This window comes from Dama dama, chromosome 29 (genome assembly GCF_033118175.1).
Source record: "Dama dama isolate Ldn47 chromosome 29, ASM3311817v1, whole genome shotgun sequence".
In the NCBI taxonomy this organism is placed as follows: domain Eukaryota; kingdom Metazoa; phylum Chordata; class Mammalia; order Artiodactyla; family Cervidae; genus Dama; species Dama dama.
In genome coordinates, this window is record NC_083709.1 from 16,883,770 (window position 1) to 16,907,958 (window position 24,189).

Below are 24,189 nucleotides of genomic sequence, written 5' to 3' on the forward strand. Positions count from 1 at the left end.
CACAAGGTAATTGTGTCCACTTTGTCAGAAACATGCTCAGATGGCATTGCCATTGTCATTCCTGTGCTGTTTGCTTTCCCAAATGCACGTCAGTCCCTTTCTTCGTTTTTGGTCTCCCTCACATTGCATATGACAGTGATGTACAACAAGGTGTGTTCACGAAGATTCTAGATACAAAAATAAGCTGATCTCATTAGTTGGCTGGACAAAGAGATAATCAAACATAAGCTTCTGTATATCTCACAAGCCTGTGTACAGTCTCAAAAACAATTCCATTGCTGAAGCCTGCTAACATACATTCCCCAAAATATTAATAAATAGGTATGTTATTATATCTAGTGCTTCTCTTGTTGTATTACTGGGGAAACAAACTGAATGTTTTTACTCTGTAAATATTGCCTTAACCTCCAGGAACCATAAGACAATGATTTTTCAACAGAGTAGCCCCTCTTCCCTTTATCATGGCTGCTGTTTCTCTGTAAGTGCTTTACATTCTTCTGTCACTGCCTACACCCTGCCAACACTTGACAAATGTCCTGTGCATGACTGATGGTCACATCCATTGTGTGATATCTCCTGATACGAAGGCTCATTGGAACGCAGAAATGTTCTTGCCACTGAAAGGTTCAATAATCATACAGAGACTCACTTCTTGAGTACTGAATGTAGAAAGAAGTTTTCTTCACCCCAGCTACAGATTCTCTCTGACTTATTCAGCTATGAAGGTCTTGCTTTCCCTCCTTGGGCTTCTTGCCTTACTGTCCATAGTTCCTCAAGGTAAGATGGAAACCTTTCATTCCAAAGTTATGAAAATATAAGTGAAAGAGAATACAAGGTCTTTCAAGAGCTTGAAAATAAATTAGAGAAGAGCAGATTGTACCATATAATGAAGAATGGGAGAGTAGCGGAGAGCTGGTGGTTAGGGCAACAGCCATAAGGTGGTATCCTCCATTGATTTAACCTATAGCTCTTACTTGAAGATTGTACTTGATCTAAAGAAGGTGGAAGGAGGTTACAGAACACAGAAAAATTGGGGAACTGAAAAAAAGTGGAAAATGAGTGGAGATTAGAAGGGCCAGGGTGAAGAGGAGGCTGCTCCATCATAATCTGTGGTTTACATAACACTCTGATCACTGATCTAGGTAAGGGCTTATGTGGAAATTACTTTATGTATGGTGGGACTTAAGATGCCATCTTAACACTCAACCAAGTAACCAACTACATGGGCCTACTTATTGAATAATCAATCTAACCCTCCCAAATTAACTTTAAAATCCATCAATACTATGTGTTAAATATATGTTAATTGTTGAGTTTATCAGTGGGTTTTACATTACTATCAATTGACATCTTTTATGATGCACTTACTACTTCAAGATCACCTTTTAATACCTAAAGAAATTCAAGATTTTCTTCATTGTTGACGTTTCTTTTATGAGATAAAATTCATTCTTTTAAAGTTTACCATTTATGTGGTTTTCTATATATTCCTGAAGTTATTCAACCATCACTGTCCAATTCCAGAACATTCCATGACTCCAAAAAAGAAACTCCATATTCATTAGCAGTCATTCCCCATCTTCCTCCTCCCCTCAGACCCTAGCAACTTTTAATCTATTTTCTGTTTCTATCCATTTGCCTATTCTGGATATTTAGCATAGTCAAACAACATGTAACCCTTTGTGTCTGTTTTCTTTCACTTAGGAACAGATTTTTCTAAATGTATCCATATTGCAGCATACATCAATACTTAATCTTTTTCAACTAATAAGTAGTATTATAGTAAAGGAATATACTACCTTTTTTCATCCAGTCATCAGTTGATAGACATTTGGGTTGTTTCTAGTCTGGATCTTTTATCAGTGATGTTGCTCTGAACATTTACATCCAAGCTTTTATGTGGATATATTTTTAATTCTCTTGGAAATACACCTGTGTTTTATGGTTACACTATGTTTAAATTTCTGAGGAACTGTCAAACTATTTTCCATAGCTTCACTCTTTATTTTAAAATACCAGCAGTGCCTGAGGGTTCCAATTTCTTCACATAGTCACCAACAGTTGTTATTGTCTGTTTCTTTTATTATAGTCATCCTAGTTAGAGTAAAGAGAAACCTCATTGTAGTTTTAATTTGTATTTTAATTTGCATTTAATTTGCAACATTAATGATGTTGAGCATCTTTTAAGTGTTTTATTGGCCATGTGTATATTTCTCTACTCAAATTCTTTACGTATTTCTTAATTTAGTTGTATTTCACTAGTCTGTTCTTCATATATTTTTGACACTAAACCTTTAGCAGATACAGGTTTGAAAATATTCTCTCCCACTCTTTAAGCTGTTTCTTCTTAAATATATATATATATATATATATTTGACTGACATTGCTGTATCACTGAATATGCTTCCAGGCTCGAGTTAGAAACAATTCTGACTGTTACCTCTGTAGGCAGATGACATGATCTTATATGTAGAAACCCTAAGATACCATCAAAAACTTAGAACTAGTACAAAAATTCAGTAAGTACAGAAAACAAAATCAATAAGCAAAAACCAGTTGCACTTCTACATATTAACAACAAACTATTCAAAAGAGAAATTATGAAACCAATCTCATTTATAACAGCATCAAAAGAACAAAGTACTGAGGAATACAACTTAACCAAAGAGGTAAAAGACTTGTACACTGAAAACTACAAAATACTGATGAAAGAAATTAAAGAAGACACAAATAAAAGGCTATCCCCTATCTAGCAGCTGAAAGAATTAATACTGTTAAAATGTTCACAAAACCTAAAGCGAATAATAAATTCAGTAAAAGCCCTGTGAAAAACCCATTGTTATTTTTCATAGAAATAGAAAAAAAAAACAATTTTAGAACAGCTTTTTCAAACTTTTAAACAGCCAAAAAATTTTTTTAAAGACAGGAGAGAGAGATGGAAGAAAGAACGAGTCCTAAAATTCTTATGCAGCCACAAAATTCCCTGAATAGCAAAGCAATTTTGAGCAAGAAGAACAAAGCTGATGGCATAGTAATTAATGGCTTCAAAATATATTACAAAGCTATAAAAATTTTAAAAGTATGGTACTGGCATAACTACAGATATGTAAGGACTTCCCTGGTGGTCCGGTGGCTAAGACTCTGCACTCCCAATGCAGGGGGCCTGAATTCCATCCCTGGTCAGGGAACTAGATCCCACATGCTGCAACTAAAGATCTGGGATGCCGCAATGAAGATCAAAGAGCCTGCATGCTGCAACTAAGAGCTGGTACAGCCAAATAGATATAGTTTTTTAAAAAAGAAAGAAAGACATGTAGAACAGTGGAAGAGAATAGAGACCTCAGAAATAAGCCCCTCTCCCAAAACACAGAGGGAACTGATATTCAATAAGAGTATTCAGACTACCCAATGGAGAAAGGAGAGTCTCTTCAACCAATGATGTTAGGAAAACTGGATAGCCATATGCAGAGTACATTTATAGAAAAAAAAAATCAATTCAAAATAGATTAAAGATTTAAACATGAGACCCAAAACTGTAAAATTTCTAGAAGAAAACATGAAGGAAGAGCTTCATGACAATGGTCTTTGCAATGATTTCTCGGATATGCACAAGCACCAAAGGCAAAATGAGATAAGTAGGACTACACAAAACTAAAAAGCTTCTGCAGAGCAAAACAATCAACAGAGTTACAAGACAACCTAAGGAATAGGAGAAAATATCTGCAGGCCCTACACTCAATAAGGGTTTGCAAATCCCTTGCAGAACACATGAGGAGCTCACACAACTCAATAGCCCAAATAATAATAAAGCAATTAAAAATAGGCAAGGGACCTGAACAGATATTTTTCCAGAAAAGATATACAAATAGCCAAAAAGAATACAAAAAGGTGTTCAAAGTCACTTACCATCAGGGAAATGCAAATCAAATCCACAATGAGATATCACCTCACACTTGTTAAAATAGCTATTATCATAATAATAATAATAAGCATTGGTAGATATATAAAGAGAAACCTTGTACACTTTTGTGGAAATGTAAACTGAAAAAGTAATTATGAAAAAATATGAATGCTCCTTTAAAAATTAGAACTAGAAACCACTATAAGATCCAGCTATTCCACTTCTGAGTATATATCCAAAAAGTGATATTGAATAGAGATGCTGAAGAGACAGCTGTACTCCCATGTTCAACGCAGCACTATTCACACTAGCCAAGATAAGGACACAATCAAAGTGTCTTCTCAATGTATGAATGGTAAAGAAAATGTCTTATACATGTGTGTGTGTGTGTGTGTATTCATACAATAGAATATTATTCAGCCTTACAAAGAAGGAAACTATACCATTTGCATTGACATGAAAAAATGTCCTGAAGGACATTATGCTAAGTCAAGTAAGTGAGACACAGAAGGATCAATACCGTGTGATCTCATTTATGTGTGGAGTGTAAAAAAGTAAGTCAAAGAGTTAGCAAGTAAAATGGTGGATGCCAAGGGCTGGAGGGGCAGGGAAATGGAGAGATGTTAGGGTAAAAACTTCCAGTTATAAAATGAACAAGTTCCAGAGACTTAATGTACAGTACGGTGACTAGAGTTAATATAATGTATCATACACTCGAAATTTGCTGAGAGTAGATCTCAAGTGATCTTACGATACAATAAAAGAGGATGACCACATGAAGTGTTGGATATGTTAATTATCTTGCAGTGGTATCAAGTCAATATATATTATAGCGTAATATTGCATCATATACCCTAAATGTATACAATTTTTATCAGTCAGTCATTCCTCAATAAAAGTGAAAAACATACACACACATAAGAAGAAAATGTGATATATATGTAAGATAAATTCAGCATTAAAAAAGAAGGAAATCCTGCCATTTGTGACAACATGGATGACCTGGAGGGTACTATGCTAAATGAAATGTCAGACACAAAAAGACAAATACTGTGTGATCTTGCTTATCTGTGGAATCCAAAAATGGCAAACTCATATCAACAGGGCCTGACAGGTGGAGGAAATGGGGAGACATTGGTCAAAAGGTACAAAGTTTCATTTATGCAAGACAGAATAGTTCTGAAGTTCTACTACACATAGTACCCACAGTTAACAATACAGAATTGTAACTTATATCTTTCAGAGTCTAGATCTTATGCTAAGTATTCTTACCACAAGTGATAATAACAACAATAATAATAGAGGAGGTGAGAGGAAATTTTCATATGTGATTAAAGTGTCTTGTGATCTTGATAGTAGTGATGATTTCACAAGTGTAAAGTGATAAAGTGAAGTTGCTCAAGTGTAAACTAGTCACCAAACTTACTGAGTCATGTACATTTCAACTAAACAATGAAAAAGACATACAACTACAGTGTCACCACATACAACCCTCATTATTAATGAACGTAGCCACTGGGAATCACTAGCTGCTATTATCTCCAAAAGACAGACAACCAGACATAAAGGGCCTCCTGATAAAAAAAACACACAGACACACAATCACCACCAGCAACTGCAGTACAGCCAGCTAAAGGAATCAAACATGAGTCTGGTCCAGCGTCTGAATCCGGTTGCCAATTTGCTGTAAATACAGGGGACACAGGAACATGCTGACTTCTCTAAGAGTATGCAATCAGAAAAATAGAAGCTGTAGGAAACACTACAGGTTAAACACCCCAAGTTCTTCAACATAAGAACTGTCAGAAAACTATAAGAAATGGAATTGGGAAAAATCTGTAGGTTTAGAAGGAAGATCAAAAATCATAAAGAGAAAAAACTAAACTATAGTATCTAGGGATGAAATTCAGGTACTAACACTATTTTTAAGTAAGGAAATACATGCAAGTGATTCCTATAAAACTTAGGTTTCCTTGGGGTAAAGGGATCCATGGAAACACCTATGACCAAGAACTGGAAACCAAGGTGAGAGAGAGGTCATGGCCTGCGGGACCCTGTGCAGGCCTCAAGAACATCCTCAGTGCAGGAGACAGAGGCTCTGAGCCTGTGCACCCTTGAAACTGGAAACCAAGACCCGACTGCCCCACCCTGTTCTCGTTCTCAGTTGATGATTTCTCTTTTCACCAAGACGGGAAAAGCAATAAGTGACAAAATCCCCATTTCCCCACTACCATGAACCTTTACCTAATTTTACCTCACCTTGCCTTCTCAACTTCATACTCGGACCTAAGGCCAACCCCTTCATCTGTACATGAGATTTCATCCCCACTCACTTTCACAGACTTCACTTCTGAAATTAAACACCCTTTCCTGAATCATGAACCCCACACTGAAATGGATCATTAATTTTAGCATAGCCAAAAATATGCTGTGACAGTTCTTATCAGAAACACTGCCCCTTTTCAGCCTCACCTCACTAACTACTCTAGAGAAGAAACCCTCATTTATCTCTATTCAGTACTGCCACTTTTCTCTTCTCCATTCTTTTTTTTTGTCATTTTTTCTGGGAAAGTTCTTTATTGTTGTTGTTTTGTTATGAAACACTTCAAATATTAAAGTGTTCAAATATTAAAATATACAAACACACAATACAATGTTTTCTCTTTTTAAAGCCAGAAGCCTCTTTCTTCAGGAAAGATGTCCTTCAGGATACTATAACTGCAGAATGAAGTGCAATGTTAATGAATACGCAGTTAGATACTGTGATGACTGGACCATCTGCTGCAGAGAGAAGAAAACAGTTAAGGCAAAAAAGAAGTGGTGAAACGTCTAACTCCATCTTCTTCAGAAATCTAAAAATGTTTAAAACTCCCTTGTCTATATAAGAATAATTAATATGATGGATAAGGGAAACTCATGGTAATTATATATGTAAATGGTCAACTTAAAGTAAATATTTTATAAAAGTTCACACTCTGTTTTCATGTGTGCACTTTTTCATTAATTTCCTCAACTTATATCCACCACATTGGTATTTCATTTATAGTACCATATCCCAGCCCCACCAGTTTCAAACTGTTTGACCTTAGATAAGTTTCTTAGTCTCTCTCCATCCTCAGTTTCCTTATCTATACAACGGGATAACCATGGTACCTATATCAATAGTGCTGTGAGGATTACATGAATTGTGTGTATGTGTGTGTGTGTTCAGTCATGTTCGACTCTCTGTGACCCCATGGACTGTAGCCTGCCAGGCTCCTCTGTCCGTGGGATTTCCCAAGCAAGAATACTGTTGCATGGATGTGCTAAATTTGTGAAATTTGTTAAGAGGGTCACTTATGATTTTTTACATTTTTCTGAATACATTTCACTATATCTGTCATATATACAAATACAGTATATTTCAAAAAAAGTTTTTAGGAAAATTTTAATAGGAAAAATTAACAAAGAAGAAAAATATTGAAGACAAGGAATTCGACTAAGAGATTATTTCCATGGGAGAGACAACGAACTCCTCTAAATAAAGAGAAATACATCCAACACGGAAATACTGATAGACTAAAGCCATCATTTTAATGGGACGGTACATCTCAGAAGGTCCTCAGAGGAAGTCAGCAGGAACCTCAGATACAACTATTTTCCAACCATTGAAGGCAAATACTTTTTATCAATGCAGCAAAGCATTGTCATTTCACAGAACACATGAAATATTTCACTTCTATAGCATGATTTCCTGCAAACACCTTTTGTTCGCCAGCATGAATTAAAGAATCTTCTTATGAATGCGTTTGCTCCACTTTTAACTGCCAACAAAAACAGAATTAAACACACAGTGCTTGCAGGGTCATAACTCCTTGGATAAGACTGAAGACTACACTTTACAACTTTTTAATGGTAAATTGAACAGGCTCCAAAGACCCCAGTCATGTTATGGTTGGGTGTCCCTTTTTCAATTGCTCTTAAGTTATTTCCCAGAAATGTATTACGAGTCACTAGTTTCCACAGTCCCAACTCATGTAAATCTCTAACCAGCTACAGACAGGAAACAGGGCCCAGCAGATTTGCTTGGAACTATTTGCAATGGAAAGCATTTAGACCCCAGGAGTCTGTCAAGGCCCTGTGGCAAGAGACATGCAGGATCTGGAACAGGAGCAAGGTAGTCTGATAATCAAGAGTCGTTTAAAGAAGGAAAGATCACCGACACAGAAGTTCAGAAGCTCCTGGTTCTAGGCCTGCCTCTAGTTGACTTTTTCCTGCATGCCTGACTGCCTGCCAAGGCTTAATCACAGAGTAGTTGAAAGCATTGGTGGCTGGTGAGTGTTAATGGGTCTGCAGTACCTGACACCTAGATTTCAATCAGTTACTAGGATTTCTCCTAACCTTAAGACCTGGGCACCTCTGGAAGCTGAGAGATCAGGAGGAGTGGTAGGCAGGCAGCTTAAGAGGGTGGCTCTGAGTCATCCTACTGAATTCCCTTCTCTTGTGTGTTCAACCTTACCAGTCTCTCCACCCAGCCTGCCCAAGGGCCTTTGTAGTGTAAGAGTGACCAATGTGGTCTGACCAAAGGCCACTGGCAAGTGAATTTGCCTTTCACACGCCCATTATCCCTGGGGCACCCCCTGGGGACAAAGGAGTCCAGTGGAGACACCATGAGTCCAAAGGTCCTGCCATCCAGGACAACGGCAGAAATCTCACAATTCTCGTATGCCTCTTCAATACTTACCCATGGCCCTATATGATACCTTTAGAAAGTGAAGCTTTCAAACAAAGGGTAAAAGCTGTCTGCAGACTTCAGCAAACCACAAGCAAAGTTGTTGACTCGCCACTTCAGTGACTTAAGTGGACCCTTCTCAGTATCAAGTTGCTGGTTTCTTTCCATAGGACATAAATTTTGACCCCTCAAACCAATGTTCCATAGGCTCCTATCATGCTTTAAAGTTAATATATTTGAACAACTCACTCTATTTATTGATTCTGCTCAGCATCAAATTTGCCTTGGTTTCTAATTGACTTTGAAGTGCAAGTTCTAAGAGTCTTAGAGGAACAGTCCCTCTCTCACCCTCTATGTATCCTCTAAAGGTCTCATGCTTTTGCTCTGCCAATGCCATCAGTTCAATTCCCCCACAAACTTCACAGATTCCCTAGGCCAAAATCCAGAACTAATGTCTTCTTTGAAACCACTATGTGTCCTTAGCATCTTATCTCTGTTCCCTGGAACAGCCTGGAGCATCCATCTCTGCTTACATCCCTCCCTGTTTCAATTTCCTTCATCCAAGTCCAGCTTCCTCCTCACTCTTGTAGGACCTCATACCCTCTTTCCCTTAATCATTCATAATTCCACAGGGAGGAGATTCCTTTTTACCTGGTGGAACATAGGAGAGCAAGACAAGGACCACAAGGACCAAGAATAAGCTCCTCATAGCTGAACCAATCAGCAAAGGGACATCTGAGAGCAGGGGAGAGTCACTCTATATGTAGGTCTTGAGCCATAGTGAGCTGCATGACCAGTGAACCTTTTAGGAACAAGAACATCTACTTGCTCCACTGAGCAGTTCAATCAAATAAAGGTCTGTCTTTGAACACAATGTCTCACCATTAAAACACACTTCTTGAGTACCACTTGCAAAGTGCATTACCACTGTGGAAACAGCCCTAATGGCCTGGTAGGATGTTATGTAGGTTTCTTTGTATTCTCACTGTACATTTATTTAACAAATGCCTATAGTATATAGAGAACTGTAAGGCTACCTTACTTAGCTGACAGTGTGTTTTTGATAGCTGTCTTCAATCTCTCACCTTGAAAAACAGAAATGCCAGGTAAATATCACACTTTGTTTTAAAATGCAAAGAACATGAAGCTTGGGTAGAAAAAAGGACTTTCTCGAGTTTATACGTATCACAAATGGCAGCAACACAACTTACACGGCTCGTGCATACAGAATAATTAGAGAATGGTCCAGCCCAGTTCTAATGTGGCTGCAATCTGTTTAGGGAAATCAGAGCTTCCCACAGAGCAGGGCAAAGTCCTATAACACCATCAACATGAGTCTTCCATGCTGGACAATGTGGGATATACAAAGAATTCGTGTTAGAACTCTTGCTTTGAAGAACTGAAGATCAAGAGTGCCTGACAGTTTACAGTGCATTTTAAGCTTTACAAAACCTTTATCTGATCTTACATAAAGGATACAGAACCCAGAATCAGACAATCCAAGTTCAGATCTGGACTCAGCTTGAAGAGCTTTCAGTAAGGTGCTTGCTTTGCCTTTCCAAATGTCAGTTCTCTCCCCTGTAAAACAGGCTGTACATCATTAATGCTTCCTATTACAGAGGCTTGTGGTGAGGCCAAGCAGAGCAATTCTTGTAAAATGTCCTTTGTAAAATGTACACTTCAGGGATGGTTAGACCCAGAGAACAGAAGAAGATATTTAGAACTAGAGAAGGAAAAAACTAGAGATGGGAGAAATAGGGCTCCTCTAACAGGAGAGCAAAAGAACCAGGACAGGAATAAATTCTTCCATCACTCCCTCCTGTGTGCTTTTCACATCCATGAAAATTTATATACATGTATCACTTTGGCTTCATGCATTCCACTTTCAGGAAGTGTGCAATATGATTTTGATTACAGAGATGGGGATGACTCCTAAAAAGAACTGCAGAACAAAAATATGTAAAGAAAAAATAAAAGACACAAATTTGGGGAAATGACCAAGTGAGCATGGGTGCACTTAGGGATATGAGAACCACTTTCCAGCCTGGAGCAACAAGTGCAGCCAGAAATACATTCACGCACCCCCATCTGGCTCTGATCTCCTCTTCTCCAGCCAAGCTTCTTGGCCTCTAACTCGACTCTTGCCACCATGCCCTGCAGAACTGCAACTCCTGCTGCTTCTCACCTTCTCCCAGCACATCTTTCCACCTGCATTCCAGCGAAACACTGGCTTGTCCCCTGGAGGGTATGGCCTCCCAGGAGCTTCTGGTGACTGGGGTCATTCATCTGCTGAGGCTCCATGCACCATGGAACAACAGGCAAGGAGTATTTGTCCTAAGACTAAGGAAATGGCCTCTTAACTGGTGTCCCATGTCATTTTTACATATTTATTGCTCCTCTTTCATGCAATTATCAAATGACCTTTATAGAACTGAAATTGGATCATGCATTTGCCACACATAAAACCTTTCACTGTCCTCCTATTGGGCTAAAGTATAAACTGCTTACATGGACAACAAACCCCCCCCCCCAATCTGGCCCAGCTGCCTCCTGCAGCCCTACCCGTCTCATGTGCCCACTGTCTCACATGGTCCACCTCACTGGACTTAACTTTTCTGAAACAAGCTCACCTCACAGCTTCTACCCATGCTGTGCACACATCTGGGAAATCCACCTCCCTGCCCCCCAGTCTTCACCTCACATTTACTCATTTAAAGAGATATTCTCAGTGTTCTCCATGGAATAAATTTTCCTAGATACTACCCACCTAAATTATATTCTCCCCTGTTAAATTTTCTCATAGGATCTTTTTTTATTATTATCATATGAAATATTAGAATTTGTGTATATATGTTTTTTGATTTAGTAGTTGCTTCATCACTTGACTACAAGTTCAATGAGAGCATGGACCATGTACATCACATACACATCACATCAAGCAAACCCGATTTTTCTTCTAGGGCACTGGATTAAGTCCTAAGGCTGCCATACTAAAGCACTACAATCTGAGGGGCTTAAACAGAAGAACTGTATTGTCTCACAGCTCTGGAGGCTAGAGGTCTGAAATCAAGCTGTCTTCAGAACTGCTTCTTTCTGAGGTCTGTGAAGGAAGGATGTGCTACAAGCCCCTCTCCCAGCTCCTGGCAGCCCCTGGCATTCCGTGGTTGGTAGATGGTGTTCTCCCCAGGTCTTCGTATTGTCTTCCCTCCGTATGTGTCTCTGTCTGTGTCCAATTTTGCCCTTTTATACGGAAACAGTCATACTGAATTAGGGCCCATCCTAGTGATTTTCAACTCAAACATCTGCAGAGACCCTATTTCCAAATAAGGTCACATTCACAGGTACTAGAGTTTAGGACTTCAACATCCTTGAAGGATCACAATTTAACCCATGACAAACATTAACTTTTCATCTTTCATTTTCCTGGGTAATTCTATGACCCAAATGGTATCACAACAAACAGTTTTTTTTCCAGGACACTAAGTTTTTTTTTTTCTTCTATCACACTGCATGGAAGAAGATTCAGCCACAGATCGGCCCAGTAGAAACTCCTGGGCTTCTAAAAGCCACTGGAGAATACCACACAACACTGCAAGCAAGCTGAGTTTAGACATGAGGTCACTCTTCTCACTTCAGAGGCTATTTGACCTCACCACCCACCACAGTCCATCCTACTTTCAGCAAGTAACTTAGTTTCTGGTTCAGAAAAAAAGAGATGTCAGAGGGTTTTAAACGATTTACCATTGACCCTATTCCCAGCCTACTCACTCAATAAGCAATATCTGTAAATGTATATGTATTTTTCTTCTTTTCTTTCTTCTTTGGAGGAATAAGTGTCAAGTCTCCTGCCACATTTCATTCTCCCAACCAGGCTCGTAGCACATGCACACACATCTCCTAAGTTACGTTGCTTTCTCATTAATTTCCTTTTTTAAAAAAATAGAACTTTTTGTTGTAAAATATATAGCACATATATAAAAAACCCACAAGACAAATGCAGAGCTTCACAAATTATTATATGCTTAACCCCACAGTAAACACTACTCAGATAAAAAGCACAACTCTGCAGCACCCCAGAAACACCTCTATACAACCCCATCCCAGTCATAACCCCGTCAGGTTACCACGACCCTTGACTTTTATTGTAATCATGTCCTTGAATTTCTATTTCTACCAGACAACTCACCATTCTTACAAAAATAAAATTTCATCTTGCTTTTTTTTTTACTTGATATATCTTTTGGTCTCTTTTTATCTGAGTGTTCTCCCTCCTGCTCTCTTACAATTTACTCGTTAAGTAGCCTAGGACACCTGACCTGTAGATTTACCCACAACCTGGATTTTGCTGACTGGGTACTCACTCATGGTGAAGTTTAACTTGTACCTCTGTCCTCATATTTCCTGAAGACAGGCAGCTGGATCCACAGACTTGATCAGACTCAGGTTCAATCCCTTTAGCAGAACTACAAGTTTTCTTGTTTCATCAAAACTTCATAACATCTGGTTGTGTCTCTGATTGTGCCACTGGTAATTACAAACACTTAATGCCAAGAACCATTCATTCATCAAGAGTTGAAAAGGGGTTATATGCTAATTTCCAATGGCACTTCTACAGAATAGAGATAACAATTCTAAAATTAATATGGAACCAGAAAAGATCTCAAATACTCAAAAGAATGCTGAGAAAGAAGAACAAAGCTTCTTCATCTTGCTTCTTGCTTCTTAATTATAAACTATATCATAAAGCTATAGCAATCAAAACAGTATGGTACTAGAATAAAAACAGGCACATAGATCAATAGAACAGAAATAAGGACACCCCCAAAATTTTAACATCCTTCAGCTATTCTCTAGACAAGAATTTTTAAGTATTTTCCTTTTGTTCCTTTTCACTTTTATGGGAAAAAGACAAATTTTACCTAACAAAATAATCTTACAAATTATTTACCACCAATCAGTGTGTTCTTAAACAATTACTTCAATGGCCTATGTTCTTCACATTGGGAGAACTATAGACCTAAAATTGATTCCAAATAATGGTATATCTGAAACACTGTCCATCAACTATACTTCAATAAAAAATAAAATTGAAAAAAAAAATAATAAAATTGAATAAATTAATAAAATTTCACTCATAGACCTTTGTAACAAGGTTCTTCCACCCACTACAACCTCATCCATGGTCCAGTAATACCTAAATATGTGTTCACACCTGCACACCAGACTTTTCTACCTCTGTACCCTGAGTCTGTGGGTCTACTGATCTTTCCTAGAGCCCTCTTTCTTGTACTTCCTGGATAATTCCTACTTACCCTTAAAGATTCAACTCCGCCAGGAAGCCTTTCCTGCTTCTCTCAAACCTCATTTTGGTGCCCCAAGTTTCCACAGCATTCTGTACATAATTCCTGTTCACAGCTTTTACCTCATTATGTGTGTATTCGTTGAGTTGCTCAGTCATGTATAACTCTTTGCAACCCCATGGACTATAGCCCACCAGGCTCCTCTGTCCATGGAATTCTCCAAGCAAGAATACTGGAGTCGGTAGCCATTCCCTTCTCCAGGGATGAAACCAGAGATGGAAACCAGGTCTCCTGCATTGTAGCAGGATTCTTTATCATCTGTGCAACCAGGGAAGCCCATTACTTCATTATATGAAAATTATAACCTATGGTCCATGCAACTGTGAGGGCAGGAATCTTCTCTATGTCCCTGGAACCCAGCAAAGGGCCTGGCATAAAGCGCCACTAATGTTGGCCACCCTGAACTGAACGTTCCTGCTCCCTGGAGCTTTCCATTTCCATGCCACATGCTACATTTCCCCTCCACGCTCACAGTGATCATGGCCCTTCTGATTTTCCCCACATTGGGTCTGTAACTCACTTCTTACAGACATGAGTCTGAGTCAGGGCAGGGTGGGCTGCTGATCTGCTCAGAGTTATGAGTAAGGCTGAGGATTTGTTGCACACCAGGTCCATGACCAGTGCTGTAGAACTGCCTTTCTCACAGCCCTCACAGAAATCCATGGAGTTAAGAACAGCCCCGTTGGCTACAACTGTACTAGGGAATTCAAGGACCAGAAAGAGACTCAAATGCCCAAAGGAAAAAATCATGTTCTATAGACAATCTGTCTGAAGCTAAGGAAGAAGGCAAACCAGCCCAGGGGACTTCTGGGCATCTGGCCAGTGGCAGAGGGCATCTGATCTGGAAAGAAAGCCCTGAGAACATTCTTCCTTGTGTGTGTAGCCAGGGACCAGTTCCAAGCCAACGTCTCCTCACAGAATGTCCTAAGACTCCAAACATAATCGAATCTTGCTAAAGGCATAATGGATTCACCTGATTACACAGTCCCTTCCAGGCAGAAGTGTCTCTTGATTGCTTGCGACAACCAGACCGCACTTTCCTCTCTGAACTTCTCCGGGTCCAAACAGGGATTTCTTTAGTATCCTCATGTCATGGTTATATGTAACCAGCTGGCTAAATTTTTTTTCCTATATGGGTTTGGACTTATGTTTTGGTCTGTAGTTCTTGCTCAGAGCTTGCAGGCTGTTAGACATACTGAAACTATGATCTTAATCCTCACGCTCAGTCCCGCCCCAACATACAGCTAGAGGAACCTGGTGAAAGAGCGGAGGGTTCTGGGTCATGCCCCAGAAAACCCAAGATTTAGGTCAAGTTTCCCAGTGATCAGAGAAGCTGCTGTGCTCACACCCTTTGTTCCTCTGGCCTGAAGTCTGCCAGTTGCTAAGGAGATGGCAGCAATGTACTCCTACCCTCTGACTTTCATGGATTCTCCCATCAGGCCTATATGGCAGAATGGGCCACACTGAACCCCGATATCCACCCCGGCTTGCAACAAGGCTCTTCCCATCTTCTGCTGGGAAGTTCTAGGATCAGAAACATGTTCCTTCATCAGACCTGAAAGGTCCTTTCATTTACGTTGATCTTCCTTTTGACATGTGTGCTTCCAACTAAAAGGATGGTGTATGTTAAGCTGGGCCATGGGAGTATGCCTCAGGCCTTCCCCAGGAATAAGATCTCTAAGGATGAGCTGGTTAAGATAGGTGGCTTATCAAAAAAAGACATTGATTTCTCACAGTTCTGGAGGCTGGGAAGTCCAAGACCATGGTGCAAACAGATTCAGTGTTTGGTGAGGGTCTGTTTTTTCACTGTAATTTTACATGATGGAAGGGACAAAAGATCTCTCCAGAGCTTCTTTGGTAAGGGCACAGATTCCATTCAAGAAGGCATCTCCTTCACAACCTAATCATCCCAAATACAATCAAAACAGTAATCAAAATAGTGTGGAACTAGCATAAAAATAGATACAAACCCATGGAACAGAATGAAAAGGCCAGCTAAGCCCAAATACATTCAGTAAACTAACATCTGACAAGGTTGCCAAGGAATACACAATAGGAAATCTATGATGCATTTAATAAATAGTGTTGAGTAATCCTAATCCTGGGCATGTAACCATCTGTAAGTCTGGGGTTAGCATATGCAAATTATTATATATGGAATGAATAAACAACAGGGTCCTACTGTGTAGTACAGGGAACTGTATTTTATATCCTGAGATAAACCATATGGAAAAGAATTTGTTTAAAGAATGTATACATATATATATATGTATAACAATCACTTTGTTATATAGCAAAATTAACATAACATTGTAAATCAACTATACTTCTATAAAAAATAAGATGGTGTTGGGAAAATTGGATAGCCACATGCAAAAGGATGAAATTGGACCCTTACCTTACAGTATACACAGTAATTAACTCAAAATGTATTAAAGACTTAAATGTAAGACCTGAAAGCATAAACTCCTAGAATAAAACATGAGGAAATAACTCCATGATATTGGTCTTGGCAATTATGTTTTTAACATGAAATCTAAAGCACACACAAGAAAAACAAAAATAAGTAGGACTACATCAAACTAAAGAGTTTCTGTAGAGCAAAAGAAGCTATCAACAAAATGAAAAGGCAACCTATGCAATGGGAGAAATGGTTACAAATCATATATCTTCAAGGTATTAATATCCAAAATATACAAAAAAGCTCACACAACTTGACAGCAAATTTTAGAAAGCTAATTAAAAATAGGCAAAGGACCCAAATAGACAATTTTCTACAGAAGACACACAAATGACCAACGGGCAGATAAGTTTCTGAACATCGCTAGTCATCAGGGAAACGCAAATCAAAGTCCAAGGACAGGTTTCCCTGGTGGCTCAGTGGTAAACACAGGAGACTGGTACACCACGACTGTCGAGCCTGTGCTGTAGCGCTCAGGAGCTGCAACCTCGGGGTGCGTGTGCCACGACCACTGAAGCCTGAACACTCTAGAGCCTACGCACCACATGAGAGAAGCCACTGCAACGAGAAGCCCGTGTACCACGACTAGAGAGTAGCCCACACGCCCTGCAACTAGAGAAAAGGCTCCCACAGCAATGAAGACCAGCACAGCCAAATAAATAAATAAATAATTTTTTTAAATCCAATGATATATATTTTCACACCTTTTGGGATGTTTACTATAAAAAAGACAAGAGATAGCAAATATTAGCAAAGACATAGAGAAAAAGGAACATTTGAGAACCACTGATATAGCCTCTATGGACAACACTACAGAGGTTCCTCAAAAAAACAAAATTAGAACTGCAATGTGATTCAGCAATTTCATTTCTCAGTACATATTCAAAGTAAATTGAAATGATATCTCAGAATCATCTGCACACTTACATTCATTACTAACAATAATCAAGATATAGACACTGCCTCAGTGACCAGCAACACTAAATGGATAGAGAAAAATGTACATACATACTATTCAGTATGCACATACATACTGAATGCTATTCAGCCATAAAAAGGAAGGAAATCATACCACTTGTGACAACTTAAATAAACCTAGAGAATATCACACTGAGTGAAAAAAAGCTCAACATAGACAAATACCATGTGATCTCACTTAGATGCAAAATCTCAAAGAACTCAAATTCAGAAAGCCAAAAAGTAAAATGGCAGTTTCCAGGTGTCTGGAGCGGAGACATGTTGGTCAAAGGGAACAAACTCCCAATCACAAGATGAAGAAGTACTGGGGATCTAAGGTACAGCATGGTGACTCTAGCTAATAACACTATATTGAATATTTAAAATTTGCTGAAAGATTAAATCTTAAATATTCTCACCACACACACACAAAATGGTAAATATCCGAGGTGAGAGATGTGTTAATTAACCTGATTGTGCTAATCACTTTGCAATGTACATACTTAAAATCATCACATTTTACTCCTTTAAATACATGCAATTTTTCTCATTAATTATACCTCAATAAAACTGGTGAGGAAAAAGTCATGAAGAATGGTTGGAAGAAACAGATATGTACATTACCTTGAATATGATGATGGTTTCACATTCAAGTATGTATGTGTCAAAATTTATCAAACTGTACACTTTACTATCTGCAGTTTTGTCATCTTTGTCATCTCCACTTCAATAAAGATGTTTTTTAAAATAGTGACAGCTGTTTTAAAGTGATCTTAATAAAACGTTGCACAGCTTTTTTAGTTTTATGAAGTTTAAAATGACACAAAATATCTATGCACATATCACTTATCATGATGCATATATCATGTGAAATGCCAGGCTGGATGAAGCACAGGCTGGAAGCAAGATTGCCGAGAGAAATATCAACAACCTCAGATATGCAGATGACAACACCCATATGGCAGAAAGCAAAAAACTAAAGAGCCTCTTGATGAAAGTGAAAGGAGAGTGAAAAAGTTGCCTTAAAACTCATCATTCAGGAAACTAAGATCATAGCAGCCAGTCCTGTCACTTCATGGCAAATAGATGAAGGAACAATGGAAACAGTGAGAGACTTTATTTTAGGGGGTTCCAAACTCACTGCAGATGGTAACTGCAGCTATGAAATTAAAAGAGCTTGCTCCTTGGAAGAAAAGCTATGACAAACCTAGACAGCATGTTAAAAAGCAGAGACATTACTTTGCCAACAAAGGTCCATCTAGTCAAAGCTATGGCTTTTCCAGTAGTCATGTATGGATGTGAGAGTTGGACCATAAAGAAAGCTGAGCGCCGAAGAATTGATGCTTTTGAACTGTGGTGTTGGAGAAGACTCTTGAGAGTCCATTTGACAGCAAGGAGATCCAACCAGTCCATCCTAAAGGAAATCAGTCCTGAATTCACTGGAAGGACTGATGCTGAAGCTGAAACTTCAAAACTTTGGCCACCTGATTTGAAGAACTGACTCACTGGAAAAGACCCTGATGCTGGGAAAGATTGAAGGCAGGAGGAGAAAGGGACAACAGAGAATGAGATGATTGAATGCCATCACCGACTCAATGGACATGAGTTTGAGCATGCTTCGGGAGTTGGTGATGCACAGGGAAGCCTGGCATTCTGCAGTGCATGGGGTCGCAAAGAGTTGGATGCATCTGAGCGACTGAATTGAATTGATATCACCATACAAAAGCAGAATACATAAATTGGGTATATCATGTCTGTAACTATACAAGATAAAATATTAAACAAAAAACTAGACATAAAATCAACTTTCTTAAGAAACACACAGGTTGTGTCTGAAGAGGTGGGGCTCAAGTATAACGTCTTTCCTTGTAATTCTCAATATTTTATGAATTTTATAAAATTGCATTTCTGTTGTAACATAAAAGTCAAACAATTAACTTTATTTATTTAAAATAAATAAAAAGAAAAGAAATTTTTTAAAAACAGGTCTCTGTTAGTCTTTCGAAAAACCCAGGTTTTCCAAGGGGGTGAGCATTGCCTTTGCCAACAGGAAAAGCTGTCAAACAGGACAGGGCTGGCTGTTTTTCCCTCATATAAGCATTGCCAGCTCAGCTGCCTCAGGGGAGGTCAGTGTAGCGTATCTACCTGGAGCAGATCATCCCCAGACCTGAGAGGTTTGTGCTGAATGGCATGCTCATCTTTCCCTCTCTGCTCTAGGACAGCCTGCATCAGACCCTGCCAGGAGCCTCCTCAACAAGAAAGTGCCAGCCATGGAGTCTCCCTTCACTGTGTTCGTGTTTCTCATCTTTTGGGATACAACACTAGCAGGTAAAATGGGAATCTTCCTGGGAGAATCCTTGTCTAGAAGAGCAATTGCACTATGCAAACCTATGAATGTCCTCCCACCATAAACTCTTTAATTTTTGAAGTGGAAAAAGCACCAACCATCTTTGATATCAGCAAGGCCTGACCTTGAATCTTGGCTGTCCAAACTGCAGCTGTACAGTCTGAGGCAAAAGTCTGTGCATCTCTGAAATGTAATTTCTTCATTTACCAAATGGAAATAATAATAACTTCAGAGTCTTGCAAGGGTTAAATAAAATAATGTATAAATATGCCTATACATATGTACAGTTCCTGACTTATGAGAGTTATCATTATATTTTTATTAGTAATACTACATTTTGTTTTGCTACTATTGGTATCTCTACTCAGGAACATGCCTAGGAATAGTAGTCAACACCAGCGAGCAGTAATAACATAATTTTTAAAGCTTTCTAATACACTCAAATTACTCACAGTTAACTTATTTGTAGATCCCTCAGGTACACAGGGAAACAGATCAGGAACTGCCATCAATCCAAGAGATTTGATGGGCTTTATGTGACTTGAGAAGTGTCTCATTAGATGAGGTAGCCGCTGGAGAAATGTGAGGGAGAACACCAGCTGGCCTCATACTCTAGTTTGACCACACCAATTACTGACTTTGAAAATCTCATCTTGAGAATTCTCTTCATTTAGTGTTACTGAAGCAGTTCACATCCATATGTTGAAGGGCCCTACTTAATTTCTCAATCTCTCATGTATTCTCTAGGCAGATGAACCAGATGTTCAGATCATGTGACTCAACAAGCTGGATTTAAGAATCTGTAGAATCCAGGCCTCTAGAAGCTCTACAGGCCATTACAAGTCCACTATGGTTCACGGCAATGAATCCATGGGCTCTAGACAGTGAACAACTGCACAGAGTCTACAATATTCCCTTCAGTGCTGTATACATGCCCATAGCTTATTATTTTTATAGGAACTTCTTGTTTCTTTATAGAGATCATTACAAGTTTCACATATAGACCATTATACTTCACATCTTCTTAGGCATCCATCTTGCTAACCTAGTAACCCTGACCTCCTCCTTTTTTCCTGTGTATGTTAGTCACTTAGTCACGTCTGACTCTTTGCAACCCCATGGACTACAGCCTGCCAGGCTCCTCTGTCCATGGGATTTTCCAGGCAAGAATACTGGAGTGGGTCGCCATTCCCTTCTCCAGGGGAATCTTCCTGACCCAGAGATCGAACCTGGGTCTCCTTCATTGGCAGGCAAATTCTGTATGGTCTGAGCCACCAGGGAAGCTCCAGACAAAATAAATGGGGTAAACACTCACTCAAAATTTCCATAGATGGCCAAATTTTAGCATTCTTTCTCCTTTCAACACTCTCTTACACATGAAAAGAAACATTCATATTCTGATGATTCTATAGAGTTACACGGCCACTAAACTGTAGGCCCAGCTCAAATACCTTGGGCTCCAATAATACATCCCATCCTCAGAATTGCTTCCATCCTCCTCTGAACTCACACCACCACTCCATGTTGCATATATCTCACTGGACTTGTCATATTTTCTTCTCATGCATCTTTTGTGCTTCCTTTTTTGCCAAGACCAAAAATTCTTGGCAGTATCATACTCAAATCTGTACCTAAACAGTACCTGGATTTATGAAAAACTGGCTTGAGAATGAACAAATAATTAAATATTTTGTTAATAACTACATACATAGGTAACTTGTTTATAGAATTTATTACTCGACCAATTTGGACAAAGTTCCAAGTTATTAATTGTCTCAGTCAGTTCAGGCTACCATAGCGAAATATCATGCATGGCAAGACCTAAACAAAATTTATTTTCTCACAGTTCCAGAGGCTGGAAAGTCCACGGGCAACTGCAGACCAACTCAGTTTCTGATGAGAGTTACCTTCCTAGCTTGCAGACAGCCATCTTCTTTCTGTGTTTTCTGTCAAAAGGCCACCAATTCTATTGGACCAGGCCCCCCCTCTTATAACCTCATTTAACTTTACTGTCACCTTTAAAGTCCCTGTCTCCCAGAACAGTCACATTGGGGATTATGGTTTCAATATATGAACCTGGGGAGGACACAGTTCAATCCATAGCTTTTTAAATTTTTTTCAATTATAGTATCAGACTATGAACCACTCTTGGAATCCACTTTGACAAAAATGGAAGGACTAGTTATTCTATAGTACAGAAAGGTCTATAACGAATCATCTTTCCATTCATTTTCTTTCCAGGCTTGAATCCATTATCATCAGAATTATACAGAAGATGTTATAAAAATGGTACCTGCAGACTTGAGTGCTTTGGAAGTGAAATGTTAGTTGCCTACTGTATGTTTCAGCTGGAGTGCTGTCTCAAAGGAAACCCTGAACCCTGACTTAAGAAGCCAGTAAATACCAATTAACTTAACAGAGAATTTAAACTGAACTCTGACACTGTGATGTGCCCACAGTTGTTGGTTTTCAGCATTTTAATAAGCCATCAGAACATTGAAATCTTATAATCTTAGATTTGAAAAGCTGAGCTGATGTCTTCCTAAATACAGTTAAAGTTCTCATGAAAATAGGTTATAATATATTTTTTCTCACTTCAAAGTGATATTCACACTCTCCTCAGTGCCTATTTTTATCTTTACTCATAGAAAGGTTGTCTACATTATTTACAGAGGCCCAAAAACTGTAGAAACATCTTTTTACACCTAGACTTTACCCTACCATACATTCAGTTCACTATTCACCTTTTATTTGAGCCTCTCATCTGTAGAGGAACAGACCTGCCCCAGCCTCTAATGACCTTGTATATCTCTCACATGGACCACTTTGATTTCACTTAAGGCTGCAATGAGTCTTGACTGGGTCTGACCCTGCAGGTCTTGAAACACAAGGGCAAAAGCTATGTTACAATAGGCTGTAACAAAGCAGGTTCTCATCCACCTCCCTGGTTTCAGAGAATGAAATCATGTGACTTTCCACCTCAGCCCCCTTGGGTTCAGCTATCAGACCACTTGGCCATGGTTCAGAGTTGGCTTCTCTACAGCTGAGTGGCTCACCACCTCTGCCATCCACCATCTGGCCACTCTGGGGAAACGCCACCCTGTGAGACTAGCAGCTAACACACCTGCTGGTCTTGCTTTGCTGTGTATAAGTAATAAACTGTCCCACTAGAATTCATGGTTTTGTTTACCAGTGAACCTTACAAAAGTACGACAGGCAGGGACTTCCCTGGCAGTCCAGTGATTAACTCTGCGCTTCCACTGCAGGGGTTGATGGCTCAATTCCTGGTCAGGGAAATTAAGATCCCACATGCCCTGCAGTGTGGCCAAAAAAGAAAAAGAAAGCAAAAGGAAAAAAAGTGTGACAGGCAAAGCTAGCAACTTCCATCAGGGTTCTGGTTGTCCCACTGACTACTGTGGTGCTGCTGGACATCTGCCTCACTGCTCAACATCACCAACCCGTGCCCAGATGCACCAATGAGTTCTGCACATGCTCTCGAGATAAGCAGTGCAGCGGTGGAAGGGAACAGATTCTGGGTGTGCAGCAACAGTCTTCAGCTTCACTGCTGACTTCAGCTCAGACTCCCTCATGATTCTGAGAGGACAGGGCTCTAACTGCCCAGAGCCAATCACTGACCTAGGATAGGACTGAGAAAACGGTGCCCAAGGCTTGGCCTGAATGACAGCTCTGCCTGTCCAGCTCCTCACTGATACTGAGAAAAGAAGGAGAAAAGTGGTTGAAATGAATAAAGGGTTGTAAGAGGTTCCACATTCCCAGACACTATCCAACCTTTGATAAAATCAAGTGTTGGTGTCTTTAGCAGGGAAGATACTAAAAATCCTCTTCTCAGAGGCCCAAATTCTCCTGTGGAGTCATTAGGGAACAGGGGATTAAAAGGGATAGGATTAGACATGACCTGGAGTGATAACCATGGTTCAGTATCCAGAGTAAGGAAGGCATCCAGACAGGACCCAAGAAAACTCTCAGACTCTGAAGGAAGCAGGGAATCCTTATATGAGCACACTGACTCCTCTGGAAATGTCCTCAAAATACTTCACAATCCTTAGGCTTGCTTCACATTTTACTCTTTCACTTAAGATGTACATTCTTTATACACAGAGATAAACTGAAACTTGAAAATATCCCAGCCTGCTGACTATCTGAAGAGCCTCTCTTTTCAGCTGGATGAGGGGGCACTGTTAGAGACCCATTAGAGAAGTGGTGTCCAAAGCAAGAGTGAGAACCTGTATCTTTCTTGATACTTAATGGCAAGAGACATTCATTCATCAAGAGTTGAATAAAGGTGATATTTTAATTGTCAATGGCATTTTTTTACAGAATAGAAATAACAATTCTAAAATTCATATGGCACCACAAAAGATCCCAGATAGTCAAAACAATGTTGAGAAAGAAGAGCAAAGGTAGAGGCATCATACTCCTTAGTTACAAACT

At 39.3% G+C, this 24,189-nt stretch overlaps 2 protein-coding genes across 2 annotated transcripts; both read left to right on the forward strand.

Annotated features, from left to right (window-relative positions):
- Positions 1-719: 719 nt before the first annotated feature.
- LOC133048676 (beta-defensin 43-like) lies at positions 720-6,725 on the forward strand. Its single transcript, XM_061132458.1, has 2 exons — positions 720-777; positions 6,574-6,725. The coding sequence occupies exons 1-2, from the start codon at positions 720-722 to the stop codon at positions 6,723-6,725; spliced, it is 210 nt and encodes a 69-aa protein (XP_060988441.1).
- An 11,098-nt stretch (positions 6,726-17,823) lies between these two features.
- DEFB134 (defensin beta 134) lies at positions 17,824-22,121 on the forward strand. The gene is made up of 3 exons (XM_061132112.1): positions 17,824-17,839; positions 19,608-19,718; positions 21,979-22,121. Exons 1-3 carry the CDS (start codon positions 17,824-17,826, stop codon positions 22,119-22,121), a joined length of 270 nt encoding a protein of 89 aa, XP_060988095.1.
- The last annotated feature ends 2,068 nt before the right edge of the window (positions 22,122-24,189 follow it).